The sequence below is a fragment of the Topomyia yanbarensis genome, chromosome 2 (assembly GCF_030247195.1).
Source record: "Topomyia yanbarensis strain Yona2022 chromosome 2, ASM3024719v1, whole genome shotgun sequence".
Taxonomy (NCBI): domain Eukaryota; kingdom Metazoa; phylum Arthropoda; class Insecta; order Diptera; family Culicidae; genus Topomyia; species Topomyia yanbarensis.
The window spans coordinates 326,728,886-326,750,962 of record NC_080671.1 but is presented as its reverse complement, the minus strand read 5'-3'; the positions used below and the strand labels follow the sequence as shown (position 1 = coordinate 326,750,962).

Sequence of the window (22,077 nt, the reverse complement as noted above, 5' to 3'; positions counted from 1 at the left end):
GTTAAGGAAGTCCACCTGCTACAAGGAGCTGTGCAGATAGATAGACTCAAACCCCTAGACCAACGCTTACCGTGTCGTGGTGGCCAATATCAAGGGTCTAACTATGAAATATGCACTGATAAACTGAAAATTATTGTGGGGTCTGTTTCCGAAGCACGACCCAACCGCATGGCCACCTACACCGTATGTTGATACAGACGGTGGAAATGCTGGTGACAATGGAGTTTTCGACAACGAGATCCAGGAGATCCAGCATCGTATCAGCCTATATGCCTGCTGGATACTCTTGGTAAGCTCCTGGAAAGGGTCATCCTCAACAGGTTGTGAACACTTACGCTGAAAGTAAGAACGAAATATCGCACAGACAGTTCGGGTTCTAGAAAGGGATATCGAAGATGGACGCCATCCGCACAGTCGTTACTGCGCCGTAGTAATGCGTTCAACAGCGCTAACTGGGGGCGATCGCCGTAGCGCTGCACGGAATGCTGTTCCGGACTATCTCTGTAAAGTTATGAAAAGTTACTTCCAGAACCCAGCACTGGTCTACGAAGCGAACATGGGGCAGAGGTCGATTAAGGTCACTGCGGGAGTACCTAAGAGATCCATACTCGGCCCAACGAACGCTCTGGAACATAATATACAAAGGAGTGTTAACACTGGAACTGTCCATGGTAGTTGAGATCCTCGGCTTTGCAGATGACGTTGTCCTGACAGTAACAGGCTAGACCCTTGAGGAGATGAAGATGTTGACGGTAGAGACAATAGGCATATTGAAAACCTGAATGGCTGACTTCAAGTTGGACCTGGCTCACCACAAAACCGAGGTAGTATAATCAATGCGTGCGCTGAAGCACCTGGGTATGATGGTCGACAATCGGTTAAATTACAACAGCCATGTCGACTCTGTTTGTGAGAAGACTGCGAGGACAACTAACGCAAGGATCATGCCAAATAACGGAGAAACAAGAGGCAGCACGAGACGTCTCCTGGCGGGTGTCACATCCTCAATACTGAGGTATAGCGTACCGATCTGGGCTGCTGAGCTCGGCTCAAAGCGGAATCGGAAGAAGTTTACAAACACGTTTCGCCTAATGGCTGTTCGTGTCGCGAGTGCGTATAGAACGATATCGTCGGAGGCGTTATGCGTAATTGCCTGGATGATTTCTATTTGCATCACTCTGGCTGAGGACGCAATAGACGGTATCCAGCTTACTGGTGGCACGAGGCGCTTAGTACGGTAAGCGCTGCTTGTCTCAGAGCCAGATGGCGGGTTCAGAGAGCAATATCGGAGCCAGATAGAGTGGAGCGCAAAGCAGCGTTTCGGGAAGCTAGAGCCGCTTTAATGACGGGAGATCAAACATAGCAAGTCAGATTGCCACAAGGAGCTTTGCCGAGAAATAACGCCAATTCATGGGGCGACGCGTACCGAACCGTGATGGCAAAAACGAAGGGCTCGACGACTGCAGTCTAAATGTGCCCGGGAAAACTGAAGGTCGTCGAGGGTCTTTTCCCCAAGAATGATCCCACTGTCTGGCCACCGACACCGTGCGGCAAAGAAGAAGGAGCAACCATGGACGATCGGCAAGTAACTAACGATGAGCTCGCAGAAGCGTCGAATCGCTTGAAATCAAAGAAAGTCCTCGACGCGGATGAAATACAAAACGTGGTGCTGAAAGCTGCTACCGCGGCATATCCGGACATGTTCAGGATGGTGTTGCAGAAGTGTTTAAATGAAGGCAACTCCCCCGAAAAGTGGAAGGTACAGAAGCTGGTGTTGCTGCTGAAGCCAGGAAAGCCAACGAGTAATCCAGCCTCGTATAGTCCCATGTGTCTGCTGGATACACTCGGTAAACTAGTGGAAAGAATTTTCCTTAAACGCTTAACGAAATGCACGGAGGGTGAGCGTGGACTGTCCAAGATACGGTTCGGATTCCGTAAAGGAGCATCGATAGCGCTCGAGAGTGATGAGAAGGCATCTAAGTAGAAGCGAAGATGAGATCGATGCGGCACTGTGCTCCCGATAGATGTGAAGAATGCATTCAACAGCGCTAGCTGGAAAGCCATCGCAGCAGCGCTGCACAGAATTAAAGTTCCCGACTATCTATGCCAGATCCTGCAGAGCTACATACAGAGCAGAGTGCTGCTGTACGAGACAAACGAAAGGAAGTTAAGTCAATGCGAGTCACAGCGGGTGTTCCTCAGGGTTCCATTTGTAACCCGTCACGACCGCAGAAGACGTCGTCGCAGCCGTTAAGGAACATTGCGACGTCACAATCGAGCGGGCCTCTGTGGGATTGAGAGATGGACCCTCTGGCACCCAAGTAGCCTACCTCAGGCTACTGAAGGCGGATGCCAAAAAGGTAACCGAGAAAGGGAAGCTGAAGATCGGCTGGTCGGTATGCCCTATTAGCATACCCTAGCCGCCTTCAGTGGATAGGTGCTATCGGTGCCTTGAGTCCGGCCACAAAGCCTACGAGTGCAAGGGCATAGATAGGAGCAAACTATGTCGTCGCTGCGGCGAGGAGGGACATAAAGAGCGGGGTTGCACTAAGGCACATAAGTGCCTTATCTGCACCGCTAAGAAGCAAGCCCATAAACATGCTATGGGCGGACCTTCGTGTCCCTTCGGTGAGTTAAATAAGAAGAAGCCGTGAACGTCACACAGCTAAATCTTAACCATTGTGCAGCAGCCCAACAGCTGCTGTGGCAGTCGGTCTCGGAGTCGAGGACAGATGTCGCCCTCTTATCAGACCCGTACCGCATCCCTGCCGGCAACGGCAATTGGGTGTCGGACGGGTCTGGAGTGGTGGCAATCTGTACAACGGGACGGTTCCCGGTTCAAGAGGTAATACACTCCTCCGCCGAGGGTGTGGCGATTGCCAAGATCAATGGTGCGTTCTATTGCAGCTGCTACACCCCACCAAGGTGGCCAATAGAACAGTTCTACCAGATGATCGACAGGCTCTCGTCGGACCTAGTGGGCCGGAAACCGGTAGTCATAGCGGGAGACTTTAACGCTTGGGCAGTGGAGTGGGGCAGCCGCTGTACAAATAGCAGGGGTCAAGCGCTAATGGAAGCGCTTGCGAAACTCGATACTGTGCTAGCTAATAATGGCTCCGCTAGTACATTCCGTAGAAACGGAGTGGAGGCGTGCATTGACCTAATATTTGTCAGCCCGAGTCTGGCTCCAGGCATGGAATGGAGGGTAGACGAAGGCTACACCCATAGCGATCATTTAGCAATCCGCTTTAAGATCAACTATGGTGTGCAGCATCCGAGGGCGGGAGATCCCTGTCAGGTACGCGGGTGGAAGTCCAATCACTTCGACAGCGAAGCTTTCACCGCGGCCCTGGGACTGGAGGCCAACACCGACAGTCTAAGCGGGGATGCGCTGGTAGCTGTTCTATCACGCGCGTGCGACGCCACTATGCCGAGAAAAACACTGCCAAGAAACGGTAGATGCCCGGTATACTGGTGGAGTGCCGAGATTGCAGCTCTACGGTCAGCCTGCCTCAGAGCTGGACGTAGGATGCAAAGAGCTTGCACCGAGGATGCAAGAGAGAACCGCCGTGAAGTGTTTCGAGCTGCGAAATTGGCTCTTAACAAGGCTATTAAAAGCAGCAAGAGAGTGTGTTTCGACAACCTGTGAGAGAGTGCCAACGCGAATCCGTGGGGTGACGCCTACCGGATTGTGATGGCCAAGACCAAAGGGGGCTCCTCACCCCCAGAACGGTTTCCGGACCGGTTGGCAACGATTATCGAAGTACTCTTCCCGTCTCGAGCCACAAGCCCCTGGCCACCTGCACTACGAGACAGTGCAGGCACGGTCGAAATGGTGGCTCCAGTGACGAATGAAGAACTACTCGCAGTGGCTAAATCCCTAGCAATGAACAAAGCTCCAGGGCCGGATGGAGTTCCAAACAACGCTCTCAAGGCAGCGATCATAGCGAACCCGAACATGTTCAGGCTAGCTATACAGAGATGCCTTGACGAGTGCCGTTTCCCCGATAGATGGAAAAGGCAGAAATTGGTGTTGTTGCCGAAGCCCGGGAAGCCGCCAGGCGACCCATCGGCGTACAGACCAATCTGTCTGATCGACACGACTGGCAAACTGCTTGAGAGGATCATCCTCAACAGGCTCACCCCGTACGCGGAAGGTACGGACGGTCTGTCAAGCAACCAGTTTGGCTTTCGGAAGGGTAAGTCCACAGTGGACGCTCTCAACTCAGTGATAAATACTGCCGAGATAGCGATCCAACGGAAAAGGCGAGGTATTCGATACTATGCGTTAGTGACACTTGACGTGAAGAACGCATTCAACAGTGCAAGCTGGGATGCCATCGCGCTCTCGTTACACCGGCTTAGCCTACCGGTGGGTCTGTACCGGATCTTGGAAAGTTACTTCCAAAACCGCGTACTGCTATACGAGACCGATGCCGGTCAGAAAAGGGTTCCGATTACCGCCGGAGTCCCGCAGGGCTCGATCCTAGGCCCGGTGCTATGGAACCTCATGTATGACGGGGTTCTGAGACTGAAGTTCCCTCCTGGAGTCAAGATCGTCGGCTTTGCTGACGACGTAACCTTGGAGGTCTACGGGGAGTCAATTCCTGAGGTAGAACTAACCGCAGAATACGCGATTAGCACGGTGGAGGAATGGATGAGCGCGAGAGGCCTGGAGCTCGCTCATCATAAGACGGAGGTAGTTATCGTCAACAACCGCAAGTCGGCACAACATACAGTTATCCATGTGGGAGAAGTCGCGATCACTTCACAGCGAAGTCTGAAGTCTCTCGGAGTCATTATAGACGACAAGCTGACCTTCGGCAGCCATGTCGACTATACATGCAAGAGAGCGTCGACTGCTGTTGCGGCTCTATCGAGAATGATGTCCAACAGCTCAAAGGTGTGCTCCAGTAGACGTAGGTTACTGGCAGGCGTTGCCGTATCTATCCTCAGGTACGGCGGCTCTTCATGGTCAAGAGCACTGAGGGTAACCAGTTACCTACAGAAACTGGAGAGCACCTACCGCGTGATGTGCCTCAGAGTGATATCTGCCTACCGCACGGTATCACACGATGAATCCTGCGTGATAGCGAGCATGATGCCAGTCGGGCTGGTCATTCGGGAAGATGAGGAGTGCTTTGAGCTACGTGGAAATAGGGGAGCCCGCGAGCGCACCAGGGTGACCTCGGTCGCCAGATGGCAGCATGAGTGGGACAACTCCTCGAAAGGTAAGTGGACCCACCGGCTGATACCTAGCATATCGAGCTGGATGGGAAAACCCCATGGGGAAGTTCACTTCCACCTGACACAATTCCTGTCAGGCCATGGCTGTTTCCGTCAGTACCTCCACAGGTTCGGACACGCGGAGGTGCCAGTCTGCCCGGACTGCCCAGGTGTAGATGAAACTGCCGAACACATACTGTTCGTATGTCATCGGTTCGACGTCGAAAGAAGAGCAATGCTTGACGTCTGTGGCTGGGACACAACCCCGGATACCCTTATCCAGCGGATGTGTCAAACGGTGGAGAAGTGGAACGCAGTCTCGGCTGCTACCATCCAGATTGCCAGTAGGCTACAGGTAATCTGGCGAACCGAGCAACAGACGACGGGCACGGCTAACTAGTGATTGGTTAGCTGGAGCGAAAAAGGCCAAGCGAAAAAAAGGGAGTGAATGGTCTGTTCATGCCGAGGCAGGTTTGGCGCAGCGAATGGCAACCGCGTAAGGGGTAAACCCAGCCACCCCGAAGCAAGACAGAAGAGTGAGTGTATAAGCGTATAAGTGGACTGCCTCATGCCAAGACGGGAGGGTCGTAGCGTAGTATGTTGGGACTTAGCTATCGATACCTCATGGCGTGGCAGAGGAGTGAAAGGGTGAGCATCCAAGTCAGTCTCACACGGCATGTTAAGGGTGAGCACAAAAGTCAGCCTCACATGGTATGGTAGAGGCTAGCACAAAAGTCAGCCTAGCAAGGAATGAAAAAGGTGAGCACACAAGTCAGCCTCGCATGGTATGTCAGAAGTGGGGCCTAAGAAAAATGTCCCACATGGGATGCCAGGGGGAGTGACAAAGGTACAATAGAGTGGCACGATTGAGAGTGAATCAGGTGATAGGGTGAGCACCCAAGTCAGCCTCACATGGTATGGGTGGGGCGAGCACAAAAGTAAGCCTAGCAAGGAATGGGTAAGGTGAGCACACAAGTCAGCCTCGCAAGGAACGAAAAAGGTGAGCACAAAAGTCAGCCTCATGTGGGAGTGTTAGAGAGTGAATCAAAGTGCGATTGAGAGAGCACCCAAGTAAGCCTCATACAGGATGTATGAACGCGTGAGTGAGAGTGAATGAGTACATTTAGTACAGCCATCCCCCCAGAAGTAATACCGAGAGGTAGTTCCTGGGAGGAATGATGGCGGAGCCCAATGGAGTTTAGTCGGTATTAATGGCTGGTCACCATTCGAGCCCGACACGCCCCCAGTCCACCCCGTGTGGTAGATTGGACCCTACCAATAGCACGTGTACTGGGCTAGGACGTAAAGGTCTTCTCCATTGTAAAAAAAGGGTAACAATTTAGCACTGGGTGGAAATATACCTAATTGTGCATACTCTCTCTGTAGAGTGTATTGTTTACGTAAATTATGCTCACCACTGTTCCATATGATCGTTCACTCTTTACCTAAAATTTATATGTTTATAATTTTGTTTTTGAACGATTTTGTTAGTTCATATATTTGTAGTATTTTTTGTTAAACATTTGTATATACGTAACATAGGGTTTATTTAGGCCACCGCTCTCCTCTTGCTGCAATAAGTGTGCTGGTTATGCGACACATAGCTATGACAGCTATGCGGCGGTATATTTTTTGGTGTTTGTTTTGGTAGAGTGAAGAAGTCAGCCATCGTTAAAAAGGAGTTAGTGACAGACCATGGTATATGCAACACGTCCTCGATAAACCGTTCCGGGACAGTTAACAGCCACAACAGCAATTGTGTGAAGTGCGCGTGTGTGGTTTGGGCACTCATATTGTATATGGTGCTGGATAGCCGTCGGGGGGAGTTAATTATTTCGCTTTCCCGGCTAACCGCAAAGGATCCGGACGCGCCATTCCGCCCTCGCTGGGAGAGATAAGCCGAACGAGACTTGCTCTCCTTCCCAGTTAATAGCCAAGGAGGGCGAAGCAGGGTGGACAGCGGCTCCCTCTAGGAAGAACACTGCGGTGTCTTCCGGGATTCTTTGCGGGGAGCAAAGAATCCGGTGATTCGTCACCACCGTCGCTAGGGAGGTTCCGACAAAGGAGCAAAGCTCACCTCCTTAGCTAATTGTTAAGGACCGCTGCTGGCGCAGCCAACGACCACAGGAGAACGCAGCCGTTGTAGTCCCGGCTGGTCGGAAGCAACCGTCCGCCTTCCCGTAACAAACGACCAGTGAAGTGTTGAAGAAAAGTACACGGTAAAAGTAATTTATTTAGTTGTTTACTTTTTTTGTTGTTACGAAAATTCGAAATTCTGTAAAGGCACCTAGGCCGCCCTGAAAAGAAGGGTTCGCCGGGCAATCAGAACCCGAGTAGTGGGCAACCCCTACTTTCTAGGTCGAACACTTTGGAACGGGATGTACGATGGGGTCTTAACACTTCGGCTGCCCAAGAAAGGGAAAATCACTTGAAGAAGTGGAGGTGTCGGTGATGGAGACAATGGACGTGATTAAGGGCTGGATGAACGGGGTACAGCTGCAAATAGCTCACCACAAGACGGAAGTGTTATTGGTCAGCAACTGCACAGCGGTGCAGTGGATGCAGATCGACGTCGGAGGGCAAGTGATTGCATCGAAGCGTGCACTGAAGCAATTGGGAGTGATAATCGACGACCGGTTGAGCATCAACAATCACGTCAACTACGCCTGCGAAAGGTCGGCGAAGGCAACGAACGCAATAGCAAGAATCATGCCAAACTTAAACGAGAAGCAGCACGACACGTCTGCTATCTACTGTTTTGTCATCGTTACTCCGATGTGGGGATCCTGCCTGGAGTGCTGCACTGAAAACCAAGCGGAACAGTGACAAGCTGAACAGGACCTTCCGGCTGATGGCCGTACGGTCGCGGGTGCTTGCAGAACAATATCGTCGGAAGCAGTATACATTATCGCCGTAATTATCCCCATCTGCATCACTCTGGCTGAGGTCTTGGAATGCTACCAGCAAAGAAATGCACGTAATACAAGGGGCTTGTCCGAGTTGACTCGCTAGCTAAATAGCGACAAGAGTGGGACAACGCGGAGAAAGGGAGGTGGACCCACCACCTCATCCCAAATATGTCGGCTTGGATGCATAGGAAGTATGGAGAGGTGAATTTCAATTTGACTCAGTTTTTGTCCGTACAAGAAATTGCTTCCGGAAGTACTTGCATCGGTTTGGACATGGTTCTTCACCCCTTTACCCGGAGTGTGTGAACGTGCAAGACACACCGGAACACGTGGTCTTCGAATGGCCTAGGTTCGAAGAAGTTCGTAGGGGTCTGCCTGGTATGACAGTGGACAATATCGTTGAAGAGATGTCCCACGACGAGCATATCTGGAACGCCGCACAGTGGCGGGTCTTCAAACAAAAGTCGGACAAAACCTCAAATGTTACCTAATTTGGCTGAAAATCACAATTTAAGCTAATTTTGAGGTGCTGAGCTCATTTTTGATGTCAAAAATCGTAAAATATTAAATGCATTTTTCCATACAGTGTCATTGGACCTTTCTTATAACTATGATCCCATTTTCATGACAGATTTTCCGTTACTGTTCACCAATGTCAGCAATATCATAAAAAATGAAGAACACCTACTTTAAATCCATTGTATAACGTGTTGGTTTACTGTAGATTGTCTAATTATTTTACACAAAACACCATGCGCCTCCATATGAGCAACAAAGCTTCAAAATCTCCTTAAATCTTTTTGCGCACCTAGGCGCAGAACGAGACCATTAAATTTGAAACGTGGAGGTTATTTACCATAGAATGTATGCTATGTGACCGTTCCGAAATGATTCCGAAATTTGTACAGAATACATTAGTGAAAAAAGTATTTTTGATCTGACCACCCCAAACCTATTTAAACTAAAAAGTCATAGTTCCAAGCAAATTTACCAAATGTATTTTATTCCCTAACCAATTTATTTCGTTCCTCTACACAATGAAACTAGTTGTGCTAAAATCGGATCAAAATTAAAGACCAACATGCATTTGAAGTGAACAGAGCAATGGTGGTTTAGGAAATGAAAATCATTAAAAAGTCCGGACTTTGCTACGTTTAAACTCATGTTAAAAATCGTGTTCTTATCCAGGGATCATACAATTTTGAATATACATCATACATGAGAAATTCAGGAAAAATATAAAATATCAATATAGAAAGTAGAAGGTAGAAAGTCGTCATGAAACCTATATGGTTCAACCATTAGAATCTATGGTGGAATAATATTTTGATTGTTTTCATATAGCTTTGAAATGGTTTACAATATCGCCTTGATGTCAATGGGAAAGTTACATGAAATATCCTGGGCCATTTGAAAAACCTAATGTTGTTGTTGGAGAAACGCGAATAACTTATGAAAAGGTCATATTAAAACAAAATGAATGTGTTGTTAAAACAAAATTTAAAATATCTCGAGAACTACTTCGTTAGAGAATATTTTTTGATATGAGCATTTCGATTTAGAATGGCGTTTACAATCATATTCAAATAGAAAATTGCATTTTTGACTGCAAAAAAGCATGAATTTTTGGAAAATATGTCAAAAGTTGTTTTTAGGAAAACTTTTTGATTGAAACCTTCTTCATGATTCAAATACACTAGGTAAGTTTCTTTTACGTCTTCAAAACGATAAACATTAGATTGTTGACATTTTATGATGGGGTAATGCGAATAACTTTAAAAAAGGGAATAAAGGGAGCAAAATTCCAAATATCTCGAAAACTATCACATTTTCGAAGATTTTTGTTAAATGCATTTTGATTTATGATGATACTTTGAATTGTATCCTGTAATAAAATTATAATTTTGTATGTTAATGAGAATGAAAATTAAAATCATATATAAAGTTATTGTTAGAGAAACTGTTTTACCGATAAGTTTTTAATTTTGCAATCACATTGAAAATATTTCTTTTTTCTTTACGTTTTTGCTGAACAAATATAAAACATTAAAAACATGGGTTTTATTGCAATTTAAATTTTTAATGCCAATTTTTGTTTTTGTGCAAAATGACACAACATTTTTTCCAGTGTACACTTTTTTGTATAGAAATATTCATTCCCTGTAACTCGTTCTCAGGTAGTTTTGCTGTATAAAATAGAGTAATTGACCAAAAAATTTAAAAATTGATGCACGTAGAAACGTCTACGCCTTTTTGAAAAATTGCTCTTGTATCAAAATATTGCAATTGTTAAAATAAATCATATAGATTCATAAACCAAATACAAATGCAAAGTTTCGTTCGAATCGGCGATGGTCATATTTTGCGTTCGGCCGGTTTCTCATAGAATCCCTCACCAGTGTTATATAAGATGGGCAGATTGAAAATTGAAGCTATAAAAACTTTTGAAATGAGCGTTTCACTCATAAAATAAACCATAAAGCAACAACCGAACAAAGTAAATAGCCAATAATCTCTTCTGTTGCTTTCAATATCGAACGTACGGTGACGCCATCACTCGAAGCGTTATCCCAAAGGACTCTCGTGGTGACCCGCGACACGGATCGCATGCATCGACAGTCACCGTCGAGAAGACCACAATGAAATTTCTCTGGCGGAATAATAGATGCGGAATACTAAATTAGGATTACCGCAGATGTACGTTTCGCAATCTCCTCCGTTATCTCTCAGAACGCCTCAGAAGTTTGACTCGACCATAGTGACTCTGAGTGGCAATCGTAATGCAGTGTTCTGTAGCTACGCCGACGAAACTTACCGGAACTGCTGGGCGAACACGTATAGTTGCCCGAGTCTGTTGGCATCGCACGTGCAATGACCAATTTGCTCGTCTTGGTTTGCCGCTCCGTTAGCACGCTGATGCCGCCCCGTTGCGAGTAATTAACCACGCGACCACCCTTGTACCAGTAGATGAAGGAGGGCGGCGCCGGTGACTGAAGCGCAACGCACGTCAGGTTGATATCGCTTCCGCTTTTGATGAACAGCTCCGAGTTGCCGAGGATCTTCGCCCGGGAAACTGTGGAGGAGAAAAAGAGAAAGAAAAATAGGTTGCTTAGCACGATTTTTGTACGTCGTACGGGATAGTAGGACATAAATAATGGTGATTTTTATCAGGTTTTATATTGCATATTTGCTCTTTGTTCACGTCGCAATCTGTGCAGCGAAGGTGGCAGTGTAATATACACTAAGGCAATCAAACTCGTTGTATAGAAACAATATATCTGATAATGAATATTTTTTAACCAAATGACATTTTGGATTGCCCCAATTGGATTTTTTGCGGTAAAAACACCCTCAATACTTATTAGAACGACATGAGGGATAATATATGATGTGTGAATCTTCGCTAGATGAAACAAGATTGTTCAGAGTTTAACTAATGAATATTAAATAGAATGAATTCATAGTACATATTAGAATAGTACATCAACTTTAAAATTTGAATAGTTGATATAAATGAGTTCCCACCCTTATTAGCTATTCATTATTCACTTCTTCAAAGTTTTATTACGTGGAATTTACCTTTTCGCCATATACTTCATTGAATTTAATTAACATTTTGGAGACAAATGTCTTCCTATAATAATATTACTAAAAATTACTTCCCTCACACTACATCCCTGATCATACAAAGGGTATCATTAGATTACTATGCCGGGCTCCGTCATAATGTTTGTTGAGATTCTATCAGAATCCAGCTCTTGAGTAAAGGAGCTCGGGGATAGTTAGCGGTTGTGGTAAGGTGGCGGAATTCTCTTTTCTCCGTTTCTATTAGACATGTAGCGCTGCCTCTTGTTGAGTACCTCAAGTAATGTGAAACACTTTTTCCAATTTTTTTTATTGCAAAACATTTTATTTTGTAGAAGTTGTGGGCGATACTTTCTAAATTTTCTTAATTTTAAACATTTTGTGTTATTTAAGGTGATTTTTAATCTTTTCGTCATATAGTAATTAACGGGTGCTCAATAAAAATGAGAATTTTTCAGTCATGTAGTTAAAAAACAAAGACAAATTTTTTCAACGAATTCAGTAGTTTTTATTAAAAACAAAATGTTTATTCTTCAAAAAAGATCAACGAATATGGGAGAAGGGGCCCTGGTCAGCCGTACGACGCAACTTAGTCGCGATGCTGTCACAAGAGCGCTGAACGGCACTGCCCAAGTAACCATGAGCATTCGTTATACATTTGCACTAATGTTGCATTGGAGTTACACCATTAACAATGCAATAAAGCTCTATATTAGCATCAATAATGCATAAATGCGCAGCCTAAATATAGCATTATCGCTTGCTGCAAGGATCTTTAAAGCATGTAAGCTTTACATGTGCATTTAGTGCCATTATAGAGCAAATAGAAAGCTAATATAATGCGATTGTAATGCTGTGGGTTTATTCGTTATGCAACTCTTTTTGAAGATTATATTCGGCATATTTCATTTGAATCGAATATATGCAATATAATCCAGGTAGCAAACGCAACGCGCTTACCATGAAGGACGAGGCAAGGTAGCTCAGCTCAAGACTTACTAAAGGTAATTTCCGTAAAACACTCATATCATGTGATAGCGAAAACCCATTAAGGATATTCATTACAATCCATGAGAAGATAGTCATTTTTCATTTTTGCTCATCATACCGAAAGGAAACGTATGAAATGGTTTTAAAACCGTGGCGGTTATTGACAGCCAAATGAAGCTTTCTAAGAGTATTAGTAGTGCCAATATTGTGCTTTCAAATTTGACATTTGTACGCTAGTGCTATATAATAGCATTAGTACTGCAATAACGAGCTGTCAATCTCTACACAGTAATAGCACTATATTTCGCCTTTTCTGGCATAATACCAGCATTATAACAGTATTTAGAGCTACACGGCTTTTTAAAACCGCCCTATATGTCGATCTAAAGCAGATATTAGGCTACTTTATAATGCTTATTGGTTACTTGGATGACGTCCATCTTCCTGATACAATTTCAGATCCTGGTGGTCAACTGCTTCGTATCGTTGGCCCGCCTTTTATTTTTTTACACTACGGTACTGATGGAGTCGAAAAAATCCTCAATGGGACTGCTCTAGGGCAAGTTGGTCGGGATCCTTTCTTTCGACACGTACGGCATCTTTTTATGCTGAAGACATTACAGCGTCTTTTTGGCGTAATGGGAAGACGCCATGTCCGACCAGAGGACCTACTTCCCATCCATATGATGCATGAACGGCAGAAGAATTTTCTCAAGAAACTCCTCCCGGTACACTTGTTGATTGATTGAAGTTTTTTTTTCAAATTTACGCTTAGGGACGATTTATAAATTACGTAACGCTTTTAGGGGGGGATATGACAAGTTATGACATAGAGGGAGGGGGAGTAACATGTTTTCATCGAAAAAAAAATTTCAATAAATTTGTTACGTAATAGAGGGGGGATGGAGACATTTGTGACAATTTGTTACATGGGGGGAAGGGGGAGTCAATTTTGGCAATGTTTACGTTACGTAATGTATGAATGGTCCCTTAAGTTTATATTTTACTTCGGGGGGTATGGCCGACTTGTCGCTGGAATAGTAGCTGTCATTTCCTGGAATGTGGGTCTTCGAGGACGGAAATTAACTTCAGTCGTCCAGCAAGAACGACGTCCCGCGGTAGTTCTTCATCATCCATCGGCACTGCGATTTTACGATCGCTATCTGCTCGTCCGTGTACTCGGAGGACCTAGTCTTCTTCCGACAGATGTCCTCCATCTTGAGAGTTCAGTGAATCAAGGTATGGGAGCAGCGATATTCTCGGCCGACGTAACGCAAACTCGTTCCCCCCTTGTTGTCGAACAGTTTTTTCAACTCTTCTTCTTCTTCGTCATTATCTTCGCCGGACGGCCGCTACGCTCAGGGATGCCAGGATCCGGAAGACTGTATTTACGGGCACGTTTTCGTCTCGAAAATGGTCTACCGTACACTTTTTTCCACGATGACCATGCGTTTCGGAAAACCGTACAACATGTTCGCGGTGTGCTTGCTGTTTCGACGCCATTCTCGATGGAACTGACAGCACTCAAGCAAAAAAGAAACAAAGTATGGTTTTTTGTTTTAATGTTTCGGATTCTCGTCAGTAACTAGCACCATCTGGGTGTCTAGTTAGACTATGTATCTAAACTAGTACCCAAACTAGCACTAGTTAGACACTTAATTCCAAAAAGTCACACGGCTTGCGTGAACACTAAACCACTGGCTTATACCGTGTGATGTCTTGATAGTAGGCACAGAGGTTCTGTTTGCCGACGAGGAATATGAACCGAAACTGTCTTTTGGTATAAGTACCAAACGCCTGGAACTATACAAAATTCCCAAAAGGGAAAAGTTTTGGACAAGACCAATTTTTTTGTGCACGGTATAAGCCAGTTGTTTAGTGTTCACGCAAGATGTGTGACTTTTTGGAATTTAATGTCTAACTAGTGCTACTAGTTTAGATACATAGTCTAACTAGACACCCAGATGGTGCTAGTTACTGACGAGGAGAATCCGTAACACTAAAACAAAAAACCATACTTTATGTAAGGTATGTGTAAGGTATGTATGCACAAAAAAAATTGGTCTTGTCCAAAATTTTTCCCTTTTGGAAATTTTGCACAACAAGAAACAAGCTATGCATTTCTAGAGAGTCCAGAGAGAAATTCTCTTGGAGAGAAAAAAATACGCTCTTTACTTTAATTATAGAAAGGTATTGAAATCATTCTTATTTCTTATTGAGCACCCGTTACACATATCTACAAACGGAAGTTATTTTTTAAATCCTTTTTAATAAAATACGCGGGGCAAAAGTTGGCGGTACTATTTACAGTGCAAAAATAGCCATCAAATGCTTTCATTTCTGGAATTCACTCCAAAGTAAGATAATCTTTTTCCTCTGCATCTCGCCAGTGCTGTGAACATTTACTCCGGCCAATCGCCTGAAGAATTTCGAAAATTTGATTTTAAATATGGAGTACGCGTCAAAATCAAAATACCGGGGTTTTGAAACTGGAATATAATGGCAAGTGTCGAATAATATTCAGTTTTATTGAAAAGACAATCAGCACATTTAACGAGGACCCCAGAAGTAATTGAATTTTCACTTGACTGCTTATTTTCTGACATTCCGCCATCTTACTCGATGCATACCAACTTAGCCCGGGGCTGGGGTAAGCTGGCGGTTTTTTCGCGTCACATATTTTTGCCTCAAAATGTAGACAATGCATCAAACCTTTAAATAAAATTCAGAGATGTTGCCAACAGTCTGGCCTTTCATGCAACGTGTTCTATTGTGCAAGATTTATGTGAATCAAACCGGTAAAAATGGAAACTAGTAACACGACCAACTAGCTCGTGTCTCCTATCCGGAACTTGTGCCAGACTAGCCAATTGTATCCTCATTATCGAATGAAAGAGAATTGCTATTTCAGTAAGTTTGATATGCATCAGAACACTACTTATAAGAACGGGAGTTGTGGCTTTGTGCATCTGTTCTGATTCTGATCATTTACACAGGGTAGAGTAAAAAAGCATAATGCGCCCCACCGGAGCAAAACGCTCCAATTCTATTCCTAGGACCCCAGAATTATCTGAAACGCAAAATGACTGATAACAGTATAATTTCATAAAATCAACGTACTAAGTACCGTAAACCTATAGATGTTATATGCTCCTGGATTGAGCATATAACATCTATAGAGAGAAAAGTTGCATCGTTATGTGGGGCTATGCGTAAAGTATGCTCTTTTGTTCCCCAGCATGTACTTCTAAAAATTTATTATGCGCACATCCACTCATTGCTGAACTCAGGCCCGTAGCCAGGATTTTGTTTCGGGAGGGGCTTAAAAAAATTTGCATAAAGCTTTTAACCCTCAAAAAGGCAACCGGGTCTCAGAGGCCCGGCACATTACAATTTTTTAGTTACAAAAAAATGTGTATGCAGTATAAGTTTGGGCATGGAAATTTTGATAAGTAGCTTTGAAATCTATAACAAAAATAAAGAATTGTGAAATTTTCATCTATGGAGTGATGCGCAGCTATGTTTGAATTTTTTACATGCACAAAAAGGCAAGCCGGGCCTGGCAGGCCCGATGTGCATGCAATATTTACTAGGAATACCACGGGTTTCATACATTAATATTTATCTAAAAAAAACATTTTGATGAGTTCATCTTCATATTAGCAGGAATTTTTTTCATGTTTTGATTGATTTTATCTTTTTACCTTTTCTTATAAGAAAAAAAATCTTGAAAGTTTGAGCGAATTCTATACATTTATTTTATAAGAAATGAAAAAGTAGCATACGATAATGATGTGTGTCATATTTTTTTGTGTAAATACTTTTATTTCACCCACTGTGGTCTACTTGACAATTATTTGGATACAACATAACCTACCTCTGTCGTTATTGTCTATTTTTGTTGTCTATTCTTTGTGTTATAGTTGTCGTAATTATTCAAATTGTAGGATCTAAAAGCAACAAAAAATTGAAATGGCTATAAGACAATATGCCCATGTTTTCAATCGTCTCAAAGAATCTGAAATAATAGAAGAAATTTGAGCAAATTCAACAGCAGACGATTCCGAAACTGATTTGCAAAGCGAGGAAGAAGATGTGAATGATATTGCTTCCGACGATGAATCTGATGCAGAAAAATATGAATATGTACTCCGGTTATGCATCAGTAGAAATTAATAGCAACTCAGAAACATTTATTGGTCGTGTTCAAACGAAATGGAGCTCAGAACCAATCGACAGTCGACGTGATCTTTCGAGTACTCACCTTTTGGAAAAAATTGACCTTTTTACACCCATCGCCTTATACGCTGAAATCGGGATTTGCTGCGTGTTCGTACTCATCATCCTGTAATTCCGGAACTGGGATAAATTAGAAATTCAACAGCAGCCAATAAGAATGCTGTACTTTTCATATGAAACCAAGTTTGTAAAAATCGGTGAAGAATTTGCTGAGAAATAGGTATGACATTATCTTAGGAACTTGGTAAGTTCCCCCGGGCATCAAGAACCGCCATAGCTGGCCAATGTGCTCGAAGTGCCTTCGGTGGGTCATTAATGATCTAGACATGCAAAGCCAAGTAATGTTGCACATATTTTAATATATATTGCATCATTTGGACATCATGGTGGTATCAGTTTCTATGGAAATTTGCTGTGTGATTGTACTCTTCAACACGTAACTCCAGAACCAAAAGTCGGATCAATAAAAAAATCAATAGCGATCGATGGGAAGGCTGCACCTTTCATTTGAGACTAAATTTGTACAAATCGGCCCAGCCACCTCAGAGAAAAATCGGTGAGATTGTTTGTTACATACATACATCCATACATACATACACACACATACAGACATTTTACGATCTCGACGAACTGAGTCGAATGGTATAAGAGATTTGGCCCTGCGGGTCTCGGTTAAAAAGTCGAAATTTCGACCGATTGCATAACCTTTCTATATGAGAACGGCGAAAAGGAGCTTGAATTTAGACGGGCCTGAGAGGCCCGGCTTGCCCTTTAATGTTAGGATTTTAGCTTGCCTTCACAAGGGTTAATTCTGACAATTTGATATAGTCACTAGAAACTAAATTAAATTTTGAAAAGTTCATAATGAAATCAATTCCAAATCAAAGACAATCCTAAAAATATGTTCCTTGTCACAAGAAAGGTTATAGTACTTACTCTCGTTACAACAAAGTATACTCTAGAGTTCACAGTATTTATGCGCTAACCGAATATGACAATGCTTGACGGTGCTGGAAAACACTAGGTGTTCCAAGCTACACCTTTAAAAGGCGTAGAAGATGCTAAACCGAAATGAGTAGAAAAATATCCATAAAATGTTCGAACGAAGAGAATGTCGAAATTCGTACAAAATCTTCTGATTTAGCAAGCGATTTGTAGATGCGCAGAGACGGTTCAACTTCTATTTTCTTTGTCTGGTGTTCTGCGAGTATTACCAGTTCCAAGGCATCATGCTAACACAATTTTTTGATATATTCTATTTAAATGAAACTATTTTCAAGACTAGCCTTGGTCGGGTAGATTAGAACCCCAGTTAGGAAGGATTTTTGGTAATCAATAGGATCAAAATATAAATTTACATGATTAAATCAACTGAAGGAAACTGCCCACAATTTAATTGATTAAAGAAAATTGTCTACAAATCGAATGAAAACACTGATTACTAATATCTTCTAATTTTCCTTCAAATCGCCAGTCGCCGTGCATGTGTCGTTCACCGTGCAGTTTCAAAATCACGAAATTTAAAGAACTAGCTCCCTAAATCCATCGGAGAGATCCAGATCCCAAATCCTTTCGTTTCATCGTTTTATTGAAACATTCCAACTAAAGTTGAATCAAAATTTTAAATACACCGTAAGTTGATCATATAACGTGCACTGGTGCCAAACAAATGTCCTCAACTACTTATTCTCGTTTTGTTGGTAATAGTTTTATATTATTTCTAAATTGTGACGTATTTAGATAGGTATTTTTACGGTGACTATGAGGGCGGTTTTCATTTTGATTAAAAAACAGGATTTGAAGTCACGTCAAATCCACCTAAACGCACGGTAACTGGGGACTTGACGGTACGTGAAATTTGTTAAATGTATTACCAAAAGAACTAGAAGGTCTACCTTCTGATGTCGCAAAAAGCAGAAGCAAAAAAAATTGCTACGCTATAGCAGGCTACAGGCACCAGTGAATCAAGCTAGCTATTGTTCTATATCAGTGCACATACAAATTGTATCGTTGCCCCCGGCTGCGGAGTAAAATGAGCTTGCCAAATGAAGCAAAAGTGCCTGTGCTACGGGATAACACGAACAGTTAAGGAAGTGGAACAATTAGTTAAAGTGAAAATGGAGCTTAATCTCGCTGAAGTTACCTACATTCAGCTACATCACGTAAAAACTGTGTTTTGATCACGTTTAGAAGCTTAGCACAGGCCGAAAACTTTATTGCAAAGAACAACATGCAACACGAGGTCGAATTTAATAACACCAGAATCAAGATCCCCGTGCATATGGAAAACGACATGGTGGACGTGCGTATCCATGATTTGGCCCCGCGCACGAAGGAGGATTTCATCAAACAAATCATGTCGCAATATGGAGAAGTAGAATCTATTACGAATGACACCTGGAGAAATTTTTTCTCCGGCATTCCCAATGGCGTTCGTATTGTGAGAATGCGAGTGACTAAACCAATACCTTCTTACATGACTATCGAATGCAAATCACTGAAGGATGGCGTGACCTATAAGCAAACAACGCTAATTACATATCCCGGGCAGACCCCAACATGCCAATTCTGTAACTATACAGCCTACTACGGAAAAACATGCGCCGAAGCAACTAGTCAAAACTCATCTACTACAGCCAACTCTAACACGCAGCCACCGATACCTTCAGATAAACCTAAAACAACGATCCAATTACCCAATAATGCAGGTACAACGACCACGACAACCGCTCCCAAACCAGCAACTAGCATCGCCAATAAAGAAGCAAATACCGATGAAGACGGATATACAACAGCGACCCATAAGAACGAGAAACAAATAAGAACCTCTGATCGTGAACAGGAAGAAAGCAGTACCGATGACGACATGGACGGGAACGATAACGTGAGAGAAGGCAGACTGAATGACCACCAAGCGGCCTCACCGCCAAGGAAAAAGATCTCAACACGCAGCAGCAAACTGCGTCAACAAGATCTGGCAGACCGACATTCTTAGAATTTTTTTTATTTTTACTTATTGTAAAAAAAATTAAAAGACCCACGGATCAGTTGTGCTAACGCATTGAGCCGTTTCAAATAAAATTTTAGATTGAAAAAAAAAGAAATATTATAAATATGAACAAGCTCAATAATTTCAGCATCTCTTTATTCCGACATATGGACGGGTATACATCGCACTTACTTCACCTCTGTCGAAGAGTAACGTAGATGTAAGGCCAACTTTCTTTGATGATTTCTGTTGTTCTGTAGTTGAGTGCCCAGAAAATATAGAACAGCTGCTCTTGGGTCGATTTCAATTTATTTATTATTTTTTCTCTCTTTTTCTTCGTGATCTCTGCTCATCTCTCTCATTTTATTCCATAACGAACACAAATAAAACGAAAACATGAAATCGAAACATTAATCCCAATTTATTGACTGTAGACTCAACTAGTTACAACATTTTAGTCGCTCTCCGTGATAGGCTACTGATGTTTGTTCACTGTATCGTCACGTCGTTTTTAGACTTACATGGACATTAATTGGAAACCATCGAAAGAGACAGAAATGCTGCTGCTTACAACATTAAGTTTATTATGATTGATTGACTAATATGTGGTTTAGCATCTATTGACATCCGTTGAAAAGTAAGGATAAAATCACAACAGATAGTCCTACCGCTACTATGTACGTTTCTGTATGTGAACAACATTAGTAATATACGACGGTATACAATTCTTGGGTTGATGAACACCTCAGAAAAACCGCTGTTTTACCACTTTTTGGCTTGTTTATTTTTTGGCATTTTTCTTGCTTATTGTTCGATTGTTTAAAATATCACTACTTTGCGGACTAATAATGTTTAAATACGGACCGCATTCTCCGCTTAAAATGAAATTGAGTGTCAACAGAAATACTATTGCATTAAAATGACGCGAAAACAAAAACTGTCTTCTCGACTATATTGTCATCAACTAACGGAAATGTTTTTGTCTAGCACGCTTGAGTGAGATGCCTGATGTTTCTACTAAGCGTACAGTGCACTAACCTATTACAGAAATTCAATCTGCTTATGCTTTAACTAACTTTATTCTGGCTAATATATAACATAATATCTGAGTTTTGTTAGACACAACCACTAGCGATAAAGTTCTCATTTTGGGACAGTTTTTGAGCTCACTTTTCTATAAAACTTCTGCAATTTTATTATGTTTCGTTTATTTTATTCGGTTCAATGCATTAGCTAAATGAAGCCTTGTGTCTTCAATATATTTCCATGATGTGAACAATGAAAGTGATAAAACGTAAATGGTTGTCCTACAGATCTCGTGCGAACAACTAGCGATTGCATGTGGAGAACTATTTACTAGGCTGAGAAATATTTTTCCTAACCAACAGTGTCGCGGTGGTGTTCATTTCTATCTCGTACACTTCCTTATAATCATAGTGGTTACTGCCATGTCCATGTTCGCGAATTTCTGACGGGTCACGAGTGTCGACTTCCTCAATGATGGTGCCGACCGTTGATTTTGAGATACTAGACGCAGTTTTTGTCGTCAATATTATCCGAACAGCAGCCAAAATTTGGCAAATGTTTGTTTTTCAGGAAATGGTTTTGGAGACTATCGCATTCAGTTTTTACGTGCAGGGTCAGGTTGGAGGAAATATGTCTGTTCACCTAGATTTTCACCACAAAAACACCATTTAATATACTTCCTAGATGTGTCCTTTATAATGAATACCATTTTTTCCAAATGTGACAGGAATCTTTTAATAGCCACGGTGCAAGTAAGTGGTATCAGATCTTGTAGCCGAGCATTGATTTTCTCATCGTCCATATATATGAGGATCAACCACATGTTACAAGTTGTTATGCAAAATGACTGGTTTCGCCTGGGCTAATTTGTTAAATGGCATCAGCACTGAACGCCTGACATGGTTAAACTCGTTAAAGGCGATGTTCGTAAGCATAACCTCCATAATCACCTTCAGCAAATATTTCACATCATTAATGTTGCTCCAGACAAATACGGAGGCTATTGACTTCAGGTCTTTTCGCATAAGATCGATCTTATGCGAAAAGACCTGAAGTCAATAGCCTCCGTATTTGGCTGGAGCACTACTTCTTGCTTCTGCGACTCAATCATTC

General features: G+C 42.8%; 1 protein-coding gene across 1 annotated transcript in view; it reads right to left on the bottom strand.

Moving 5' to 3' along the window:
• Positions 1 to 22,077, bottom strand: part of LOC131683826 (protein amalgam-like) — a 598,561-nt gene that overhangs the window by 86,448 nt on the left and 490,036 nt on the right. Inside the window, exon 5 of the mRNA XM_058966162.1 lies at positions 10,951 to 11,208. Within this exon, the coding sequence (XP_058822145.1) occupies positions 10,951 to 11,208 (258 nt within the window). The remainder of the gene's footprint in view (positions 1 to 10,950; positions 11,209 to 22,077) is intronic.